This window comes from Penicillium paradoxum (genome assembly GCF_028828445.1).
Source record: "Penicillium paradoxum strain IBT 22861 chromosome Unknown utg000003l_segment0_segment0, whole genome shotgun sequence".
NCBI lineage: Eukaryota > Fungi > Ascomycota > Eurotiomycetes > Eurotiales > Aspergillaceae > Penicillium > Penicillium paradoxum.
In genome coordinates this window covers 1,642,338-1,664,308 of record NW_026643181.1, presented here as the reverse complement: position 1 = coordinate 1,664,308, position 21,971 = coordinate 1,642,338, and the positions used below count along the sequence as shown (strand labels likewise).

The following is a 21,971-nucleotide window of genomic DNA, read 5'->3' as shown; positions in this document are numbered from 1 at the left end:
ATTGTGAGCTCATACAAGCACTCCAGACAGGCAAGTATCAGGGGAAATGCAGTATAGTATACATATACAATAATCTAGTTAAAAAAAAGGTCCACTGAGATAAGAGGGAAACATATTGCTTGTATCTAGGGAGGTGGTATGCCCCAGAAACACATCACAGCGGAATTACAAAAAAAAATGAAAAAGTCGGACACACGTTAAGACGCCGCTCGCAATCAACAATCAACTGACTCCTCAGTCAGAAAACAAACGATCAACCTAACTCTCTTGTAAAGTCACCAATCATAACCCGGTGCTTTTAGTTCGTTTACTCGGCTTCGGCAGCATCGGCCTCAGCCACTGCAGCCTTGTCGGCCGCCTCTGACTCTTCCTCCGCCTCGGGTGCGCCATTGGTCGGGCTCGCAGGCTCTTCCTCGTCACTATTGATATCAATCAGGGACTCGGAGGCAGGCGCAGGGGCGATTCCCTCCTGCTCTAGACGGATGTACTCGTCCCACTCGGGGAAGAGGTCATCGTCGGTGGAGGTGACGTCGGGAGCACCGGGGGGGACACCGATGAGGCGGGCGACCTTGGTCTTGCCGGACTTCTCTAGTGATTCCTTCCATTGGACAACGAGCTTGGGGGCGCTCGAAGGCTTGTAGGTCTGGGCGAAGAGAACAGCCTCGGCGATGCGGTTAGTCTGGATGAGGAGAGCAATGCAGCCATCGATATCTCCCATAGACCACAACGTGGAGAATGCTACGTTGTGAAGGCCAGATTCCGAGGCTTGGGCGGCCAAAGCCTGGAGTCCTGAGCGGTTGTTGCTGGCGGTGTGCAACAGAAGCAGAGAACCAACGTCCTTGGCGTTGGTGAAGCACTCCTGGGCCAGTGCGAGGTTCCAACCAGCCAGGGCCGCGTCGCCGACGATTTTCCACTTGTGCTCGACGTTGGCCTCGCGAGCAATCGTGAGAGCGGTGTCGAGGTCGCTCAGAGCAAGAGCCAACTCGAAACGGTGCTCAGAGTCAGTAGCAACTTCCAGAGCCATTTCCTTGTATCCTTGGCCTTCGAGGAAGCGAGCGACCTTGTTCATCTGGTCTTGAGGCACATCCTTGAGGAGCTCGGATGCCATTTCCATATCACCGCGCAACACCACTGTTTGATATTCGACCATACTAAGAGAAAGGCTGAAGGAGATGGCGTTGACGTCCTTGTCTGCGAGGTAGATACGGCCATCTCGGGGCAGGTAACCGAGGACATACATCGGTTGATCGAAGTGAGAGATTGTGTAAGTTTGGTCTCCGACAAGGTAGTTCAAGCGGTTCGTAGAGTTGGTGTAGATGAAGCAATCTCCGACCCACTGTCCGGTGCGGACAGTCTCGTTGATTGTAGCAACTAATTCAACAGCCGCCTCAACTCCATCCTCATCTGCCTCACCGGCGTTCAAGCCGTTGATATAATCTTCGCGAGAGTAGCGGAGGACGTAGAAATCATCTTCACAGGCAAGAGTAACCAGTTCACCGGATTCGGACCAGTAGACCTGTGCATGTCAGTTATTATGCATTGCAAATATCGCTGTGAGAGGAAAGCTTACGGATTTGGGTTCAGCTTCGATCCTCCGAACGAGGTTTCCAGTCTCCCAGTCAAAGAAGCCAATGCCACCTTGACCCTTGACACCCAAAAGAACACCATCAGAAAGACCTTCGGCTTGGAATCCAACATCAAGCCCGGCGCTCTGCTCCTTGAAGTTCCTGAAAATCTTCACACTTGTCGATGACTCGCGAATAGCATAGTCATTGCTGTTATCTTTCGCTCCCCATGCAAAATCGAGAGCTTGTCCGAAGGCCTTGTTTCTCCACGCCAATGCTGTGTAAATGATATACTCTCCATCACCACAAACGGAGACGAAACGTCCATTAGGAGAGTGTGTCAAAGTCTGTGGGTACACTTCACACTGTCCCAGATCCTTGGTTGGTAGCGTAAGGGGCTCGCCGTCCTTGATACTGGCATCACCGCCTTTAATCACTGATGACACAACTTCACTGTGTCTGGCCCAGATAAGTTTACCTGATCCGTCCATTGATACAGCGGGCTCTTCCCGACCCATCTTGACCACCACAGCACCATCGTCGAAGCCCATCGCAATCCCCTGTCTGCCTCGCTGATAGGAAACACACCATGCTCGTTCTAGACCGTAGCTTAATGACTGCTCCAGGCGGTAGGTGTTTGCGTGCCAAATCTTAATGGTTCCATCCTCAGAACCGGAGATGATCACAGGCAGTTCAGGGTGATAGCAAGCAAATGAGACATTGCTTGTGTGACCCTCGAGGGTTGCAATTAGTGCTTTGGTAGTGTAATCCCAAACTTTGACGGTCTTGTCGTCGGAAGTTGTGAGGAGGTATGGCTTATCAGCATGTGGATAATAGTCGACATGGTTGACACCTTTCGTCTCGTGCGCTTCAAGTGTAAAGTTGGCATGGGGGGAGCCGAGGTTCCAGATCTTAACGGTCCGATCCAAACATGCGGAGGCGAAAGTATTAGTATCTTTCGGGTTAATTGCCATGCCCATGACATAGTGGCTGTGGCCCTCGAAGACCTGAACACACTTCCAGCCCTTCTCCCAGTCCCAAAGCTTGATTGTCATGTCATCGGAGGCTGTGAGCACAAACGGCTGGGTGGGGTGAACGGCAATAGAACGGATATAATCCGGGTGTGCTTCAAAGGAGGTGATTTTTTCGGATGTATTGTAGTTGTAGACACGGAGTTGGAAGTCATCTGAGCCACAAACAATCCAGTTCTTTCGCGCAACGAATCGACCGGCACGAACAGGGACATCGGTGAGTTCGAATGTTTTAATGATGGACTAAAAGACAGATGTATTAGATGAGAGCATGTGGGATTTGAACTGTCTCAGTCTTTCTTACCTGGGTTTCATAAGACCAGATATAGACATGACCTGGACGATCAAGCAATTAGCTCATGCTACCTCTCGCATACTGCCGCTCCCTCATAACGTACCGCTGTACAATGTTGTCAAAATCTAAGTGAAATATTAGTTTGAGCAAAGCTACTGAGTTGGTTGTACAAGCTTACCCAGGGCTCTGTGGGGTGGAAATCAATCCCCTTTACCCGCTCGGAGCGGGCAAACAGCTGCCTCTGTAAATTTATCGTCAGCAATCTCTCCAATTATAGATGTTCGCCTGGGAAATCGATCGATATATCTGCCGGAGTAGGCTCGCAACGATACGACGGCGCCATATTATCTGTATTCGCATACCTTGATATCGAGCCGCATGTTGTGTGGGGGATGAGATGAGTGTTTGTGTGTTGCGGCGTGAGGCCTGTGACAGCGAGAGAGGATTTCGCGAGCCGCTCAAACAGCCCAATGAGAGGGAGTTGCGATCCTCGCGATGGGGTATTAATTGGAGGAATTAAGAAAGAATTGAGATGGAGGAGAACTAGAGGGAGCGCTTCATTCAGGGACAGCAATGTATGTGTCCACAAGGGATTCCCGCCTGGGCTCACCGCCTTCCACTCGGTCCATCCACTGTACAAATGGTCTATAGATATACTCGCTTTTAGATATATATGTTTGTTTGTCGTGTATTGCTACTGGTGCGTAAACTCGAGCTTCAGGAGTAGTTTACTTGAGATTGGGTCCCAGCGAAAAAGCATCGGCGGATACCACGGCGACCTACATCTGCCGCTCTATGCTTAAAGCTGCCCCCGATGTATAAACTTGAAAATCAAGGATCTCTAAATCAATGAGCTCTCGACTAAGCTCAAATCGTACAAACACTTTCCTCAAGAAATTATCCACATCATTCCAATGCTTGTATGTGCAGATTAGAATCTAGTGGGTATGATAGCTCTACACAATCTTAAAACATAAGATGGACGAATCCTCAAATAATGTATTCAAACAAAGACCTCTAGTAATGGTTACAGAGATTAAAATTCACAGCCATTCCAGAATTGCTGTTTAGTTTCCACGTGCGAAGTAGGTCCACTGGCCGGGTTGGGGCTTCTCCTCGAGTTCCTCCCACCTGTAAAGTGTCAGCGGTAAGTCCAAACTCAGTATTCCTTATTTTCACTTACACCTTGGCCTTGGCCAATTCATCCACAAGCTTAAGCTCTGCCTCCGCAACCTGGATGACCTCCTCAATAAGGCCGGCGCCAATCTGTTGCTCGACGTGAGAGATCCTGCGCAAGAGATTAGCGTTCCATTCGATAACTTTTCGGTGACCAATTGCAAGATCCAGGCAGACGTACTGATCAGCATCAAGAGCGGGCTCGCTTTCCCACTTCATTTCTTGGTGGTAGAAATCGTGCTCGGCCTGTTCGGTTGTCTCGCTGGCCTCGTTCATGATTTTAGCCCATTCAGCTTGTTGCTGCGGGGTACGTGCGGGACCCTCGGTTGAGGCTGACAGAGCCTCGCCGTCCCATTCTTCACCGCGAGCATTGTCGCTTCCGTCCTTCTGTTGGGCAGCAGCATGGGTGAAGGAACCGTCGGAGCGCTGGACCTTGGCGAAACGCTCAGGTTCGGATCCGACGGTCTTCTTCACGCGCTCCAACCAAGCATCGAATCCGACGGGCTTTTGCGATTCGATGATTTGGAGGCGGTGGCGGGTCAATGCTTCAACAGATTGGCGGTAGGCGGAGGATTCGGGGAACGCCTGCAACTTCTGCAGAGTAGTCGAGTAGAGGTAGATTAGCGTAGGACGAGGGCTGGGGTGGGTGAAAAGGCCCGTCAGTCCGGTAGGAGCAAAAGGCTCCAAATACCGGGGCTTGACATTGGCCAGTAGCCGAAGTGTAGAGCGCATTGTGAATGGATTGGTGTATATGGTAGTTGTACTTTGCCCAGGGAGATGAAGTGTTGAAGTCGGAACGGAGCGGATTAACCTGATATTCCAGCCCCCCAAACGGCAAGGGGAAAGGCAACTCACCTTTTTCGATACCATCAAAGCCTCATATCTGAATCTTTTTTCGGGCTGTGTGCAGTTCTATTTTGCTCTCAGCTACGGGGCGCTATAGTCGCTAAGTGCTGTTTTTCTGCGACGTGTCGACCAGTGCCCACTCAGTCGCCAGTCTTCGCCCCCGTCCAATGTGCCACCTGTGACATTTCGCGATTCTATTCCATACTTCGACCAGAGTCCTTCGTTTTGCTCAGCCGTGAGATCGCCAATCAGTTATACTATCCTTCAAATCCCTACGCAATTTATCCGCTTTTTGTCTTTGACCAACATGAAACCGTCTTGGCTGGGGTTGTCCCTCCTCTCACTGTTGGCAGCGCCTGTTTTGGGCGCGCCTTCAGATGAAACCTTGGACGAGAAACCAGGTCATACACTTGCCAAGAGGTGGGATCGTGGATTGGATCCTGAGACACTTTCAATATTCAATGGCGTTGAAGTGCCCCCGTTGACACAGCTGACACCGGAGAATTTCGAGGAAGTTACCAAGGATGGTCATTGGTGAGAACCCCTTCTGCGGCAATCACTAAATCCTCTAACGATTCTAGGATGATCAAACATTACTCTCCTGGTTGCCCGCATTGCCGGACAGCGGCCCCTATGTACCAAACTCTGTATGAGTACTATTATGTGAGCCACAATTTCATCGCTCCGGAGTACTGAGGCTTGAAACTGATCGTTTATAGACCTCCAACCCCTTCTTCGCATCCCCGACAAAGCCCGATGAGCTCAAGTCTCAGGAAACTTTCACCAGCTACTACAATCTCCATTTCGGCTCCATCAACTGCCAGGTCTATGGCGACTTCTGTACGAAGATGGGTGTAGAATTCTTCCCCGCGTTTGCATTTTATCAGGCGGGCATCCAGAAAGAGCCTCCTGCTGGTATCAAAACGATGTCGGATATTGATAACCTGATCGAGACCAAGCTTGAGACAATCAAACCCGGGTCTCGACCTCCTCAAGGTGTCGAAATCCCAAAAACCGGCGCTAAGAGCATGGAAATGACCGCCAAGCCTGAAGTGGTCAAGCCTGGTGCGAAAACAGCTGTCGAGAAGCAGAGCATCGAGACAGCAGAATTGGAGGGCGTTAGTGCCGAGTCCGTCAAGGCCAAGCTCCAAGGACGGCCTGCTAATCCCCAGGGTGTTTCAATTCCACTCACTGCGGAGAGTTTCCAAAGCCTTGTCACGACTACCCACGACCCTTGGATCATCAAGTTCCATGTTCCTTGGTGCGGCCATTGCCAAGCCCTTGCCCCGAACTGGAACTCGATGGCCAAAGAGATGAAGGACACTCTCAATGTTGGTGAGGTGAACTGCGAGCTTGAGAAGCGACTCTGCGAGGATGCCCGCGTCAGTGCCTACCCGACGATCTATTTCTTCCGTGGCGGCGAGAGAGTTGAATATACTGGTCTCCGTGGTTTGGGAGATCTGATCTCATACACCAATAAAGCCGTAGGGGTTGGCTCGAGCATTCAAGATGTCGACGCCACTACATTCAAAGAGTTGGAACAGACTGAAGAGGTTTTGTTCTTGTATCTCTACGATCACGCAACCACGTCTGAAGATTTCGAGGCTATGAACCGCCTCACCCTCAGCCTTGTGGGACACGCTCGTATTGTCAAGTCCGACAGTGCTGCTCTTTCAGAGCGGTTCAAAATCTCCACTTGGCCTCGCCTTCTGGTCGTCCGCGATGGACGTCCAAATTACTACAATGCTCTTGCCCCCAAAGACATGAGGGATTTCCGTCAAATTCTCTCCTGGATGCAGACTGTGTGGCTACCCATTGTTCCCGAACTCACTGCCTCCAATGCTCGAGAGATTATGGACGGCAAGTTTGTGGTTCTGGGACTCCTGAGCCGCCGCCGGAGTGACGACTTTAAGCAGTCCAGGCGCGAGTTGAAGGAAGCCGCTCTCGAGTGGATGGACAAGCAGGTTCAACTGTTCCGCCTCGAGCGCGCTGAACTTCGTGACTCCAAGCAACTGCGTATCGAGGAAGCCGATGACCGCGATGATCAGCGTGCTTTGCGCGCGGCAAAGAATATGCGTATTACAATTCGCGAGGACGACAAGAAGCAAGTCGCCTTTGCTTGGGCCGATGGCGACTTTTGGGAGCGCTGGCTGCGCACCACCTATGGTATTGATGTGGAGACTGGTGACCGAGTCATTATCAATGATCAAGATGTAAGTTTTCCATCGTGAATTTTGCTGAAGCACCAGAACTAACTTTCCATAGAACCGCCGCTACTGGGATACTGCCTCAAGTGGAGCCCCTATCATGGCCTCGCGAACCTCTATTCTTGAGACCATTCCTCTCGTCATCTCTTCTCCATCGAAACTGTCACCTAAGTCTACCATTGGCACCTTTGAGACGATCTTCTTTTTCGCTCGGTCCCTTCTCAGCAGCCATCCCATCCTCTTCTTCATCATCCTGGGTGCTGTGATTACTGTGGCCACCATCCTTGGACGTGGGCGCCTCAGGCGCAGCGTTTCACGCGGTGGTATCATTGGAAACTCCAGCAACAATGGTGGCTTCTTCCACCTGGACGGCAAGGAAGGTTTCCTGAACGGAGGCTCGACCGACAAAGTCGACTAATGAGACAAATGTACAGTTAGGGTGTTTGGCTACGCGGTTCCTTATAATCTTTTGTTTCCATTGTATTTGATTGATGCTGCTCTCCTTTCATGTGATCGCTCGTTTGATCCTTCCTGTCTCAATTGAATCTTTTGCATGTCAGACCCATGGGGTTTTTGAAGCACATATCACCTTATTCCCTATTTCATTTCCTTATCTTTTTTATTACCACGCAAAATCCTGGAGTCTAGGCGTACTCAGCCAAGGAGCCGCAAGACCTCGGATATTAAGCTAGCAAACCCAATAATTCCTTTTTTTTTTTTAATATGTTTCTTCGGACCTCTATAGTATAATATCGATCAGTAATCAACTCTACATCGGGTGCTTCTTCTTTTGCTGTTTCTTAATATCTTTATGATGCAGTGGACTTGATATAAACTCATACTTCGAAGGTTACACGAAAACAATTACGCCTCTTCTGATTGGCTCTCACTTCTAGATCACGTGAGAACTCGGGCACTCCCGGTTTTCGTCGACCACCAAGTGCCAGCTCCTGTCTCCTAGCAATTGTCCCACCAAATCACACCGGTGTCATTCAAGATGGTAAGGCATTTTATACCCAGAAAATAAACGGGCCTTTTCCCCCATTCCGAGATTATTTACCTGCTCCGCCGCTGTCCAGACGGCGGGCAATTGGCTCATAACTATCACAACCGGTCTTCCGAGCCGCGGGATGAGATGAGATGAGAAATGTCACATCAATGGCTAACACACGTTCTATAGTTCGCCTCTACTGCTCGCCGCGCCGCGGCCCAGGCCTCCGCCTATGCGCCTAAGTGAGACTTCCCCATACTCTTTTCCCTCGAATCCCGGAATGTGCACGATGGTTCTCTATGCCTGGCATGTTGAACAGCACCTATGGTGACCATTGATTGCAATTTTCTGCGCAAATTCCTGCTTCATTAGCTGCCTGTCCTCATTTTCATGACAAACCTTGGCGAGTGTCTGGCATCTGTGGAGAACTGGGACTACGAACTGTCGCCTTGGGCAACACAGTTGGATATGGAACAACGCAGACCGAACAAGCAGTGAGCACACCAAGCTAACACGATTTCAATCTGCAGGTACACCATCCCCCGTACCGTTGCCGGTATGACTGTGGGCACAGCCATCCAATAGTGAGTACAACCCTCATCCGACTTCCCTAGATTCGACAAAGTACTAATGATGGTTTTGAATAGTGGTTCTGTCGCCGCTGGCTTCGGTGTCGCTCTTGGCAGTGGTGCCCTCTTCATCTTCGGCGAGGTTCCCCGTGTCCGCAACGATATCCTCCGCAAGCTTCCTTTCTTCGATAACTACTACGACCGCACCATCGCCCCTGAGGACAACGTGAGTCGATTACATGTGAATTTTTCTAGGTTTGGAATTGATGCTGATGTTCTTCTAGCCCTTCTAAATTATCTCGCCGTGGTATATACCTATCTCCCTTTTGATCGATATGACTCGGGACTTTCGGGAGATAGGCTGGGGCTGTACTGTGTAGAATAGCGATGAAAGTCTTTTCTGTTTTTAATACCACATAGAAACAGTTGTTTCCACGTAAATTCGCCCTTGAATTCATGTGTGCTTGTAAATGATTGACATGAGACCTGGACTCAGATCATGAGACTGAGAAATCTAGAATTCGGAAGTCCATGATATGCATATGGCATAGTATTGCCTCCAAGCTGTCCAAGGAGCCACTGCACGTGCCTACAGACATGCAGGTGGCGGCCTTGCCGAGAGCTACCTACTCATGTAGGTATCTTTGAATTCTCGCATACAATAGGCAGGGTTCCTAGACATTCAATCCAGGGCCTCCCCAATGAGGAAGGTACATAATCACCTTTGGAAGCCCGTGTCTTCACACGCTGATCGACAAAAACCACATATGCACGTGCAAGGGTCGTTTTTAGTATCCTCTTACATCAGAACAGACCTCCAACGCCTGGAACTTCCCTGCTATAATATGATATGTCTGCCACGCTTGTAGAACGAGTCATCGAGCCCTGTGCCTTGAATGAAGAGCCGTGGAGGCATTCCTCCTATACAGATCAGACGAAGCCCACATAGATATAGTGCCCGAAGCAAACGGCTGCCTATTCTGTATTTCATTCTATATTTATGCATATCCACATCATTTGTTCTTATCGCCCCTGGCCACGACTGTGTGGCTTTCATTCCAAGTATCCCCCTCACTTGCAGCTTGGACTTTGCTACGAGCGGTCTCGAATTGTCTGATGTATGCTCCAACATTTGCTTGGTTGTCTTTTCGCTGGTCGAGAGATATACGCTAAGTTGGTCTTTGTTGTTGCGATGGCGAGGCACCACGGCGAAACGCCCGCTATTATATATATAACCGGCGACGTGATGGTACCCTCCAGTCAGCCTGTTTTATCACCGATAATCCTGAGCGATTTTATTATATGTACTCGAGCTTTTTTTCGGCGTTGAAGGGGGCTGCATTCTTGATGGGCCCTTGCATGAAGGTTTTTCTAGTTCGTTGATATATATCTCATAGTATCGATGCCTAGTTCTATGACTGTTTATTCTGGACACGGGGACAAGCATGGAGAGCAAATCTGCGACACCAGACGTCTCCAAAGAGCGAAACGAGGCTGATCATGCTCAAGTCACTTTGGTTCTCCCAGATGGTGATGTGCCGTATACGAATCGTGATGTCGATGCCGATGAGAGGCTGATTACAGCACTCGGTTACAAACAAGAGTTCAAGCGTGAATTCTCTCTATGGACGACTTTCGGCGTGAGCTTTGCTGTTTCTGGATTGCTTCCGTCGTTTGCGAGTACTCTGTACTTTGGTAAGTCCTCACTGATCCGTGATTGTGACATTGAGGTATAGCTGATATTGATCGGATGAAAAGGAATGGGATATGCTGGTACAGCGGGTATGGTTTGGGGTTGGATCATTGCGATGATATTCATTCAGTGCATTGCAATGTCGATGGCCGAACTATGCTCAGCAATGCCCACGAGGTAACACCGTCTCCGAGATCATACCCAAGAGTGAGAGTTCAAAGAAGCTGATTCGTGTCATCTCATTTATAGCGGCGGATTATATTACACTGCAGCAGTCCTTGCACCCCCGGGTTACGGACCCTTCGCTGCCTGGATCACCGGCTGGTCCAATTGGATTGGTCAAATAACAGGACCACCATCAATCAACTACTCGCTCAGTGCAATGATCCTAGCAGCAGTCTCAATCCACAAGCCAGACTACGTTCCAACAGCATGGCACACTTTCCTGCTAACCACTCTCATAATGATCATTCATACAGGAATCAGCAGCATGCCCACGAAGCGCATAGCACAGTTCAACGCATGGGGCTCGACCATCAATTTCATCGCCATGATCCTCGTCATAATCATCATCCCGACAAACACCAAAAATAGCCCGAAATTCACACCCTCCAGGGAAGTCTGGGGCCACATAACCAATCTAACCGACTTCCCAGATGGCGTCGCCGTCCTCATGTCCTTCGTCAGCGTGATCTGGACAATGTCAGGTTACGACTCACCCTTCCACCTGAGCGAAGAATGCTCAAACGCGAACATCTCCTCACCGCGCGCAATCGTGCTCACCTCCGGAGTGGGCGGGGTGATGGGCTGGTTTCTGCAGCTCGTCGTTGCATACACGGTGGTGGACATTGAAGCCGTGATCGATTCCGATCTGGGCCAGCCCTGGGCATCGTACTTGCTGCAGGTCATGCCGCAGAAGGCAACCATGGCGATCTTGGCGCTTACGATTATCTGTGGGTTTTCCATGGGACAGGGGGCTATGGTTGCTGCATCGCGGGTGACGTATGCTTATGCTCGGGACGAATGCTTTCCGCTCTCGAGGTACTGGAAGCAGGTGCACCCGTATACGCAGACGCCTGTTAATGCCGTTATTGTGAATGCCGTGCTGGGCATATTGATGTGTCTGCTTATGTTGGCGGGGAATGTGGCTATTGGTGCTTTGTTCTCCATTGGTGCCATTGCGCAGTTTTTTGCTTTCGCTGTGCCGATCGCTATCCGGGTGTTCTTTGTCGGGAATCGGTTCCGCAAGGGTCCTTGGAATTTGGGTCCCTATGGCCCGTATATTGGTGGTCTTGGTGTCTCATTTGTGCTCTTTATGGTGCCGATCTTATGTTTGCCTAGTGTTACTGGCAGTGACTTGACGACCGATATGATGAACTGGACTTGTCTGGTTTGGGGCGCGCTGATGTTAGCGGTTACCATTTGGTGGTTTGTTGATGCTCGGCACTGGTTCAATGGTCCGGTGGTCAATGTTGAGCATGCGATTCATGTGATTGAACAGGAGCCCGTCGTCAGTGAGGGCATCGAGCCTGAACCCCGAGTGACGGAAAGAAATGATCCCCCCGCAAGATGGATGATCCGGGTGATCCAATCTAATAGGCTGAGGGGAAAGTCGCTGTATCAACACGGGATCTAGGTTCATATACATCTTATATATTTCGCTATCTTTTCATATTGCTTTCTCGTATGATCTGAGGTCTATTCGAGGTATCTCTTTGGGATTTCTCTTTTAGTCGGAACAGATGAGGGGTATCAACCCAAAGAGCCTTGGAAAGGCTTCATTGAATCTACTCCACAGAGATTTACCAAGGCGTCGACTTAGAGATAGCAGCGGCTGCAGATTAATCCACCCCCAAGAATGTAAGCATTGCCTGCATGTCAGAAGTACAACATCGATCTGGCTCCATAAATATGGATCGATCTCCCATTTATGGGACCATCACAGGAACCGTACTGTATGGAGCCCGGCCCGTTGCCCCTCCTGGCCTGATTTTAGGGCTGCGGTGAACATGTGGTTCTTGACGATGGAGTAAATGGAGCAAATCCACTGCTCCACCAGTTCCATATGCCGATGATCAGGTTGACTCAGTACTCTGGACGGCGTATATCCACGGATGTGAGTGCAGTGACATTCTATTGAATGAAGTACTTCAATATCATATGCTCCATTTGAAGAAAGGGATTGAAAATCATCCGGTCTCTCATATTCGATGTATACAGAGATGTATGAATTAAGGCAATAGAGGGAGAAAGCAAGTCAGATTCTAGCCCATATGATATCATGGGTGCTCGTATTCAAAGAAAAAGCAAGTCCTGCCGATATGGAGCCCAATATGCAGAGAATATACACTGCAGAACAACCATGTAAATCGCTGATCGCCTCAAAGTTGTACACTGTACATGGTACCTCGGGGCGAAGAGAGACTCTACACTAATCCCGCTCTTAGGAAGCAATGCCCAAGCAAGTCAATGTCCAAGCGCCGAGGTCAAACATAGACATTACGCAAGTTAAACCCAATTCAAGCCCCAAAGCGTTAAATCTAAGCCAGCGCCTTCTACCATGGCCAAGTACTTAGTACATCGTACCTTGCGCTGGGATCCCCGGAAGAATCCTGTAAGATCCACCACCCACCCCTGAGACCCCACCGGCGGTGGTGGACACTGAACATGGATGCCACGGAGGAAAAATAAAACAGGGTTGGAACAGAGATATGCTTAATCTGACTCCAGATGGGGGGAGGGGAAGCCCACCCCCCCAACACGAGGAGCAGATGGAGCAGCTCGGCCCACATGTGTATCCCTACGATTTTACCATTTTGACCAGAGAAATTTCCTGTAGACGATAAAAAGGTTTGGTGCGTATCCAAACCTTGCAAGCACGGCACAGAATTCTTGAAAGTCAAAAAACCTCACGATCCGGCTAATAGGAAATCATCGCCAAAATAACCGGGACGATGGACCAAAACCAGATCAACCCCAACAGTTGTCCTGGGGCTGGCACATACATTCCGTACAGCCCCCCCACTGACCCTCTCCCGCTCCCGGCTTATTGCGCGCAGTCTTGATCGTCACTGTCAGGGGTTTTTGTGACCGGGCTCCAAGAGAGGGCCAGGAACAGTGGGAGATCGGCGACTGGGTCTACGTCATGACGAATCGGCCCGAATGGGAATTTGAAGGATCATATTGCAAATCTGAGGGTTCCTGAATCTGAGTGGACCACGACCGTCTCTCTGTTGTCTCTTGGTTCTCTGCCAGATTGGGCGGTCTGAACCGCGGATGTGAGAACGACGTGAAGACGTTTGCCAAGTGGCTGTTTTGGGGGAGTCAGCCGAGTCTACCGCTGTAACGTGTATTACAGCTCGTCCTAATCGGGTCATTCTGCCTTTTTTTTTTCAAATACGAGCGCATTTTGGTAACGCATTGAGCAGAATTGGGATTATTTTCGGGCTCCCGATTATTCTTCGGCTGTGTCAGGCCGTGCATTTTAGGCGCTTCAGTGAATGCAGCTTGAATCGACAACATATATATGTAGGTACTCGTACGGAGTACCTACATCGTCTATCCATGTTCAACATGTTAAATGTTCTGCAAACAGCTAATTATCGAATGGTTTGGAGTACTCCGTACCACGGTCTTGAGTTGATCTATCCAAGGCTCTACGAACTCGCGTGACTTTTTTATCGATTACTTGATCGTAAAATGCCGAGGTGGCCAGTCTTGGATATTAATAGGCGAATCACACTACTATGCGTTGTTATGATACGGAGTACATATACTCCGTAGCCATTTATCCTTAATATCGAAGTCTATCCGAAACTCATGACGCGGCCGGCCAGGGGGTGGACATTCCCCCGGTACACGTTCGTGTTTCCACGGTTCGGGGGGTTGGGCAATTCAAGAAGGCTGAAGAACAATCAAAGTGCCCGATATCCAGAACCACGTCCCTGAACTACGGACGTTGAGCCACCACCCCATAGCCCAGAGAAAATGGATTCTGATCCACAGAACACATGGAAGAATGGAGAAGATGGAGAATTGAACTGTGACTATCGACGGAGTACTCGGACATCGACAACGCCGTGCAAAGTCAATTCCAGAGTCAACATCAAACCTTCACACATTGCATACTCCATTACCAAATCTCAATCTATCCATGAAATCGAAAATTAATGCAAGTCAGACTTCCGAGGACCTTGCGAGCGAGCAAAAAAGAAAAGCCAAAAAAAAAGAACGCTACTCCCATCCGGGCTTCGACTACAGACATCGGCTGGCTATGAGGTCGGTGGCGACACGATCCTCTCATCCGCTCGGCTGAGGCTTTCTCATTGGCTGCAGGGATTCCTGAAACTCGGCGATCCGGACTTGGCTTCAGCGGTGTTTCCGGCCTGTGCCGGCAACGAAGCTCAGGGATTTGTTTTCTTGAGCGCTCCTTCGGATCTGCTTCGGGTGTACGGAGCCACGGAGTAAGTCACATACAACACACATACCATCGTGTAGCTTACTATGTCGGGATTTGAATTATTTTCTTTGTTTCGCAAATTCCAATGCTTGGTGCTTGAATACATATCACCTGAGATGTCAATTTCGGTAACGATGGGGACTGGGGCGGGATCTACGCGATCTTGCGCGCGCTATCCTCTCCTATCCCGGTTGCTAATGAGGCCCAACCTCTTAAGCATCGGGGTGTTTTTAACTCTACTGCCGGCCCCATTTCTGTCGGTAGTGTGGGGGATTTTTTTTCTATTCGACTTGGATGAAGCCAAGCTTTTGATCTATGAAAAGGAAAAAAAAAACAAGTACATATAACAACAGTCGATCTCGGGGTTGTACGTTGTAGAGATTCTGGTTTACTGACCTGTACGGAGTCCAAAAAAAATAAAAATGAAAAAAACTCTCTTAGCCGAGTCCTAGTGCTCTAGTAAAATACCTCATCACTATCACAAATGAATAGCCCCTGATGGGATCCAAAATTTAGATATTCGGCCAAGGCTCACCGTACTTTGCGAACCGTTTCGGGACTGGAGTGGGGTCCGTTAACTCCCGGCTTTGATGCCGAGTATTTTGCAAAAGCCTGCCAGTTCAACACACCGCGTTTAATAGTCAAGCCACAACGAATGCCGGAATCTGCGTTCTCAAAAAAATATATTACAACACACATCCTGAAGGTAGAATGAAGAACACAGCTAATCAGATACATACACGCATCCTATGTCTGTTGTCTCGAGGCACAATACGATGTATTGCTGTGCGCTTTTGGCGAGGTTCGCATACCAAGGTGTAACAAAGTGGAAGGTCAAGCGAGCTTCCTTTTACGTCGTAGCTTGGATTTGAATTCATTCTCGCCCCTTGGCAGCAATCTGGGTTCGTGATAGCCGGGTAGGACTCCGTACATAGTGCGAAGGTATAATGTAGGCTAATACAGGAGTATGCGCGAAGTCGAGGTCAGGTGGTCAGATCAATATTTCTGCAGAACCCTGGTCGAAGCCTTCCAGGTCCACAATCGAAGCGGGAGAAGCTCTTGCGAAGGGGTGGAGAAGGAGGGGCAGGGATGTTGGGTCCGGAATACAGATCATCTCCGTTGGAGACACATACGATATCGGATGTACAACGACGGAGTGCATGTTTGGTGTTAAGTGTCCTTGAGTTTGCTATGGTTGATTTGTGTTGATCCCGTTCCACGTATGTGGTCAACTATGTACTCCGTACGGAGTACTCCGTCCAAGTGTAAGGATTAGTCACATGAGAATGGCGCGCAGGATCTGAAACTTTAGGCCATGTTGCTCTCGGTCGAGATAGCGTAATAATAAGAACTCTGGGAAGTGGGCAAAAGTACCTGAACCGTCTATGTCAGGCCATGACAGTAGTCACATCCAATAGGGGGACCCCCTGAATGCCAATTTTATCTAGAGCATTCCTGTGTGGCTGAATCCCCCCTTAGAGAAACAGATCCTCATGGCCGTACGGAGGACGGAGTCTCATCTATTTCCCTGTTGTTAGGAGTTCAGAGGCAGTCCGAAATAGGATTAGTGTCCTCTGTCTCAGTCAGATAAAATTAGACTTACACCATTGCCAACCCATCATTCTGAGTTCTCTTGTTGGGGTTTAGCTCAGGTCCTGTTTCACCTCGAGTCAGCTCATGAAGCTAGATACGGAAATCATTGAACAGTAGGCGGCTACGGCGCATCCACCAAAGTATGTAGGGCAACACTGCATAGCCGTTATTGTGAAGCCTTCTCCAACTCAGAGAGGGCCTGAGAACCCAATAGCCCCTCTTCTGGCGATGTGCCCTGTACATCTGGGGCTGCATACAAGAGCCAAAGCTAGCATGCAGGTTGAGGGAGTTAACAAATGCACGATGAGGTCTTCTATCACGGAGCTTGACGGACCTCTTCTCTCGGACCTCCCGGATGACGTGCTTTTCCAAGGTCAGAGAACCGGCTTACGTGGGCTCAGCTCTTATCCATCCATATGGATCGACATGGAGGATAGAGCCGATTAGACGCCATTGCAAGACGAAGAGGAATTGGGGGAGAATACGTTGTATATCTTAGATCTCATCTCCATGTCACTTGCGGGGCTGTCAGCCACTGCGGAGCCCAAAACAAAGAAGAGCCAGGGTCACCCATCACCCATAACCCACCCCGGGGAGACGGCTCCATCTCCCATTGTCAGATCTACAACGTCAATTCAAGATATGCATAACGACATAGGTTGGCGTGAATCCATTCTAGTTTTTGGCGATGCATGCCCAATGGATGTCCGGAAAATGCCGCAATCGGAGGCATGACTTGAGCTCTGAATGCAGCATGTGGCAGTGAGCCTGCATTGTTTTGTTTTCGGGGGAACCACCTCCGGGGAATAAGTGGGAGTGCATATGATATTCGATTGTGTATATTGGATCGGGAATTCGCTGGTATATCGGGATGCCATTGCCTCTCCAGCTTTTCCTATGGGCTATCCAAGGTTCTAAAATTAATACGCATAATGAGATATAGCTACGGAGTCCTGCGTCATCATGGCCGGACGCATACAACGTAGATCAGAAATATAGAGCCCGGTTGCAAAATGCGATCTCATGTCAGGTTGTCCTATCTCTGAGTTCAACCTCAAGGCCGAAATCAATGTCCTCGACGGCATAAAAATGCCATCCCAACCAGGTCGACCGCTATCGGCCATAGTTCGGAAGACGGCCGTGTAAAATGTTGGCTGAGTTGTGTAATCTGGAATTGGAAATACCGGTAATTACCGCAACATGTGGTTTTCTTTTTCTTTTTTCTTTTTCTTTTCTGTTTTTTCTGTTTTTTCTGCTCTCGCCTCTTGCCTCCCCGAGGAACGATCGTCTTTTTTCGTCTTTTCTGGTCTTTTCCCTCTTCTTTTTTTTTTATTTCGACCCGGTCTTCCTTCGAATTTTCCTTTCCGTTTTTTTTTTTACCTGGTCCCCTCCCCCCATTTCCCTTCCCCCAATTCCTCATTTCTTCAATTCTCGGAGAAACTCCAAGGACTTTATTCATTCCCGTATCTATCGCTGATTTTCGAGTCAATTCTTGGATCTTACGATTTATCTTGACGCGAAGCAGATCTCGGACTAGTTGTTTTTGCTGCGAGAGACCCACTTACACGCCCGCTTCTTCGGTGGATACAGAACCATCGACGCTGACAACGTGCGGATAAATCACCATCCTATTTTTCTTGGTGGGTGACCGTGGGGAATCTTCTTCAATTAAGCATCTCTCTTTCTTCCTCTCTCTCTTTCGTGTGGAGTCACAACTTTCGGAGGCCTTGTGATCTTTTGCCCTCTCTATCTCTTCCGCCTCGGGGGAAAAAAAAATTTCAAACAAGGAGCTTCCCTTTGCTTCAAAGAAGAAAAAATATTCCAGAGTGCAGATTTGATGATTGAGTTACCGTGAACAACTTCCTCTCTTCCCCCTATACGCGATCACTCCTGTCCACAATGGATCCCAGATCTCACCCTTCCCGTCCTCCATCCACCAGCCTGCCTCCAGGCTCCACGCCTATGTCCTCGACTCCCATCTCGAGCATGCACATGCCACAATACTCGATGCAGCCGCAGTACCCGGTTTCGCAGCCGCACACTTTGCCTCCATTGCAGCCGCATCACCCTCAATCGCCTGCGCCTCACCACTATATGGGCCAGCCGTACCGCCCGGACTTGTCGCGGTACCCGCCATCAACTCACGATGTCTACGGGGCCTCCCAGGCCCCTATGATGCCGCACACGACTGTCGGTAGCCTTCCGCCATCGTCTATGTTGAATCTTCCTAACCCTCAAACACAGGCGCACCAGCAGTATCCCCCACCTCCGAGTGTGCTTCCGCCCGCATCCACCGCTCAGAGCTACCCTCAGCCGATCGCTCCGGCACCCCCCGCGACCGTCGCCCGGATTTCAACGGCCTTCCCTCCGGTGCTTTTAGTTACTCTGATGGCAAAGGTTGGGGCATGAACCCCGATGTGAATGGCGCGAACGGCTCTCCCTACGCTAAGGAACCTCAACGGACACAGGTCGTGGGCTCTCAGGGTCGCCGCGGCATCTTGCCGAGTGTCCCGGGCCGCGCGACTCCGGTCACCAACGGTGTCAACGGTACAGCGAAGAGCACGACTATCCCCGCGAAGGATGCCGATGGCAAATTCCCCTGCCCGCACTGCAACAAGACCTACCTCCACGCCAAGCATCTGAAGCGTCATCTGCTGAGACGTGAGTTTTGGAAACCGATCTGAAGGGGAAAATTTTTTTCTTATGATTACATATGCTAACGGACGCGTTTTTCTCGTTTTCTTATAGACACTGGCGATCGCCCCTACATGTGTGTTCTGTGCAAGGACACTTTCTCCCGCAGTGATATCTTGAAGCGCCACTTCCAAAAGTGCTCAATCCGACGGGGTAACCCGACCGGTGCGACCCACTTGTCCCACCCCCAGGCCCATCTGAAGCGGTCTCAGCAGCAAGCAGCTGCGGCTGCCGCGGCCAATCCCCCTAAGCCGCTCCAGGATGAAGTCAGTAATCCCGTTTCTCACTCCAATGGCGTTATGGGTACGCAATTCGATGGGGCCGTGAATGGCAATGGAATGGCCCCAGGCCGTCCTAGCTACACGGAGCAGCAGCCGCTAGGCTTCACGATGCAGTCGGTCAATGGCATGAACCGTGGTCCCGGTGACGACGCGTTCTCCGCTGGCCAGGCGCACGCGAGAGCCTCGTGGATGGCCGCGCCTACGAAGAATCCGTATCTCATGCAGCCTGGTGTCGATGCCCATGGCCAGCAGCTGACGGTTGATCGTCCCCTTGAACAGGTAAAGCCCCTGGTCCACCCTGACCACAAACCGGTCATGCCCGGTCCCCATTCACATCACCCGGGTGTTGACTGGAATCAAATGTTTCAGCACGGTGCCTCCGAGGGTTACATTAACCCGGTCTTCCCCCACTCCATGGCCGCGGGCCAGGAGCCCATCCACGCCCCCGTCGATCACGACCGCAAGTTTTACCCCGCCTCGACCGGTCCCGAGAGCGGTATGAACGGACTGTACCTTGCTTCGACTACGCTGAGCGGAGACGGTTAGTTTGATACTTTGCCTAACCTTCGGGTTTCACTATCACATGGGAATTCTTCTGACCATCATATGCAGGTACCGTGCAGCCCGCAAGACAGTAGACGGTGGATTCGATCAGAAAGCAAGATGGTGTTTTACAGGGCATAGATGAAAAAGCGTTCGATGAAATACAGAAAGTCTGATCAGACTTGGCTTTTTTTCTTTCACGCCGTGGGTAGGACTATTGCTCTCCACCCCCTCATCTCTTGTTGGCACTCTGTCCTTGGTCTTTCTGCTGGTGCAAATCCACCGGTCGCGATGTCACAGCAAATCCGTCTACGATTGTCCTTTGATCTGTTCACCCCCCGCTTTCCAGTCTGCGGCGTTTTCATTCCTAGCATCCTCGTTCCGGATTTGTCTTAGTATCGCGTCTCCTTGATCTCTTTTTTACATTCTGATCCCCATCCGGTGTGGGTGTGCATTCTTACACAAGTGGTTGCGAGTCTGGTTATCTTTTATCTTGAACCCTCGATGAGAGGGGCAGACGGTATGGTGGGTGGTTTGTTCGGCGTCCACAACATAGACATGGGCATGTGTTCATCTTTTGCGCAAGTGTTCGACATCAGAAAGAAGAAAAGCTTTTTTTATATTATCTTTATGGGATGGCTGTTGTCGAATTGCAACGTGTTCTTCATTTCTTTTGTGCTTTTATCTTTTTTTGTTTATCATTTTTTTTGTGCATCGCATGGCCTCTTGTAAAGTTGGCATAGCACAGACATATGTGTGCTGCGGGAATTCTGAGGTGTGATTTAAGGTGTTCTGTGTTTTTATTGAGGGTCTAGAGAAGCAACTAGAAATAGACTTATGATTCATTTCATCTCTCAGTGGCTGGACTTAGGAGTACTGGGTACTATATCAGGCCATCGTAGATATCCGGGGACCCGGTCGTGGGGACGAACCTGTTCGAGCAGACATCAGCTGATCTTGAACTCGGAGAAAAGGGATATATAAGATGTCCTCCGTACACCTGTGCGCTGAAGTGTAAAACAGGCACAGAACACTCCGAGAACTTCCTATGCGACGTCATGTCCATAATCCAGTACCCGTGATTGGAGCGCCTGGGACATCGGGAACTCACAAGGTTGAACTCGGGATCTCCCACTTTTCCCCGCCTTCATTTAAACATCTCCATCCACCAAGTCGACATTGCCCATTTGAAGTCCATCTCTGCAGGCGGAGCCTTCATCCCAACATGTCAAGCAACCGCCCCTTCCTCTCAAACTTCCTGGCCGCTTTCCGTGCCCAATCCACCTACAAGGCCACCACTCAGCAAGTCGGCACATCCACCATCTCCTCCACCCAGATCTCCCAGAACGCCCGCACCATTGCAACAAAAGCTGCCAACGCCGCCCAGGGCTCGTCAGCATCCGCATCAGCATCAAGCTCTACACCCCATCACGCCCACACCCACAACCACCACACCCACTCATCTCCAACATCCTCATCCACCTCATCTCCAACGTCCGGATCAGCATCTGGACCAGTCCAAGGCCCAAGCCCTGCCCCCGCTCACCACTATCACCACGACCAAGCCTCCTCGCCACCAACGTCAACCCCCATCCCCATCAACCGGAGCTCTGCAGATCGCCAGCGCCGCGGAAGTGATTCCTCCAGCGGCTCGGGCGGGTTCCGCGATGCCATCGGCCCCGAAAAGTGGTATATCGGCGGTCGGACGCCGGCCGGTGAAGAACGCTTTTATCGTCTCGGTATGGTTACCAAAGGTGGGGGGCGGCTTGGCGGGAGTGGGCGGGTGGGGAGTATCGATCAGTTAAGTCTGTAACGGGAATGGATCGAGGCTAAATTCAACGGTCTTGGGCTGTGTCTTGGTTTCGGCTTGTCTCTCTCATATTGGGAGTGGTTGAAGCTGGATCGGTTGAGGGGTTTTTTTTTGGGATTCTCGGATTTTATGGGGTTCTTACTTTTTGCTTGACTTCTATCTCTCTCTTGCGTGTGTTTTGTGGTGTGCCGTGGCATTTTTCGGGCGTCCTGGATGGT

The 21,971-nt window shown here is 50.2% G+C and overlaps 7 protein-coding genes across 7 annotated transcripts; 5 read left to right on the top strand and 2 right to left on the bottom strand.

Moving 5' to 3' along the window:
- Positions 1-307: 307 nt before the first annotated feature.
- On the bottom strand, positions 308-3,271 carry N7457_002536 (coatomer subunit beta'; the record flags this gene model as incomplete). Its single annotated transcript, XM_057173582.1, has 6 exons — positions 308-1,516; positions 1,571-2,839; positions 2,901-2,932; positions 2,995-3,016; positions 3,070-3,132; positions 3,254-3,271. The coding sequence occupies 6 exons, from the start codon at positions 3,269-3,271 to the stop codon at positions 308-310; spliced, it is 2,613 nt and encodes an 870-aa protein (XP_057033733.1).
- Positions 3,272-3,958: 687 nt separating this feature from the next.
- On the bottom strand, positions 3,959-4,799 carry N7457_002535 (complex I NDUFA5 subunit family protein; the record flags this gene model as incomplete). The annotated part of the gene is made up of 3 exons (XM_057173581.1): positions 3,959-4,022; positions 4,075-4,179; positions 4,249-4,799. The coding sequence occupies 3 exons, from the start codon at positions 4,797-4,799 to the stop codon at positions 3,959-3,961; spliced, it is 720 nt and encodes a 239-aa protein (XP_057033732.1).
- A 421-nt stretch (positions 4,800-5,220) lies between these two features.
- Positions 5,221-7,538, top strand: N7457_002534 (putative disulfide isomerase; the record flags this gene model as incomplete). Its single annotated transcript, XM_057173580.1, has 4 exons — positions 5,221-5,447; positions 5,495-5,576; positions 5,633-7,126; positions 7,179-7,538. 4 exons carry the CDS (start codon positions 5,221-5,223, stop codon positions 7,536-7,538), a joined length of 2,163 nt encoding a protein of 720 aa, XP_057033731.1.
- Positions 7,539-8,117: 579 nt separating this feature from the next.
- N7457_002533 (cytochrome b-c1 complex subunit 10) lies at positions 8,118-8,973 on the top strand (the record flags this gene model as incomplete). Its single annotated transcript, XM_057173579.1, has 5 exons — positions 8,118-8,120; positions 8,301-8,353; positions 8,642-8,695; positions 8,759-8,906; positions 8,965-8,973. The coding sequence occupies 5 exons, from the start codon at positions 8,118-8,120 to the stop codon at positions 8,971-8,973; spliced, it is 267 nt and encodes an 88-aa protein (XP_057033730.1).
- A 1,152-nt stretch (positions 8,974-10,125) lies between these two features.
- On the top strand, positions 10,126-12,009 carry N7457_002532 (amino acid permease; the record flags this gene model as incomplete). Its single annotated transcript, XM_057173578.1, has 3 exons — positions 10,126-10,375; positions 10,439-10,550; positions 10,623-12,009. 3 exons carry the CDS (start codon positions 10,126-10,128, stop codon positions 12,007-12,009), a joined length of 1,749 nt encoding a protein of 582 aa, XP_057033729.1.
- A 6,315-nt stretch (positions 12,010-18,324) lies between these two features.
- N7457_002531 (C2H2-type zinc finger protein) lies at positions 18,325-20,038 on the top strand (the record flags this gene model as incomplete). The annotated part of the gene is made up of 4 exons (XM_057173577.1): positions 18,325-18,619; positions 18,670-19,086; positions 19,174-19,941; positions 20,013-20,038. 4 exons carry the CDS (start codon positions 18,325-18,327, stop codon positions 20,036-20,038), a joined length of 1,506 nt encoding a protein of 501 aa, XP_057033728.1.
- Positions 20,039-21,168: 1,130 nt separating this feature from the next.
- Positions 21,169-21,756, top strand: N7457_002530 (uncharacterized protein; the record flags this gene model as incomplete). The annotated part of the gene is made up of 1 exon (XM_057173576.1): positions 21,169-21,756. The coding sequence occupies one exon, from the start codon at positions 21,169-21,171 to the stop codon at positions 21,754-21,756; it is 588 nt and encodes a 195-aa protein (XP_057033727.1).
- Positions 21,757-21,971: the final 215 nt, after the last annotated feature.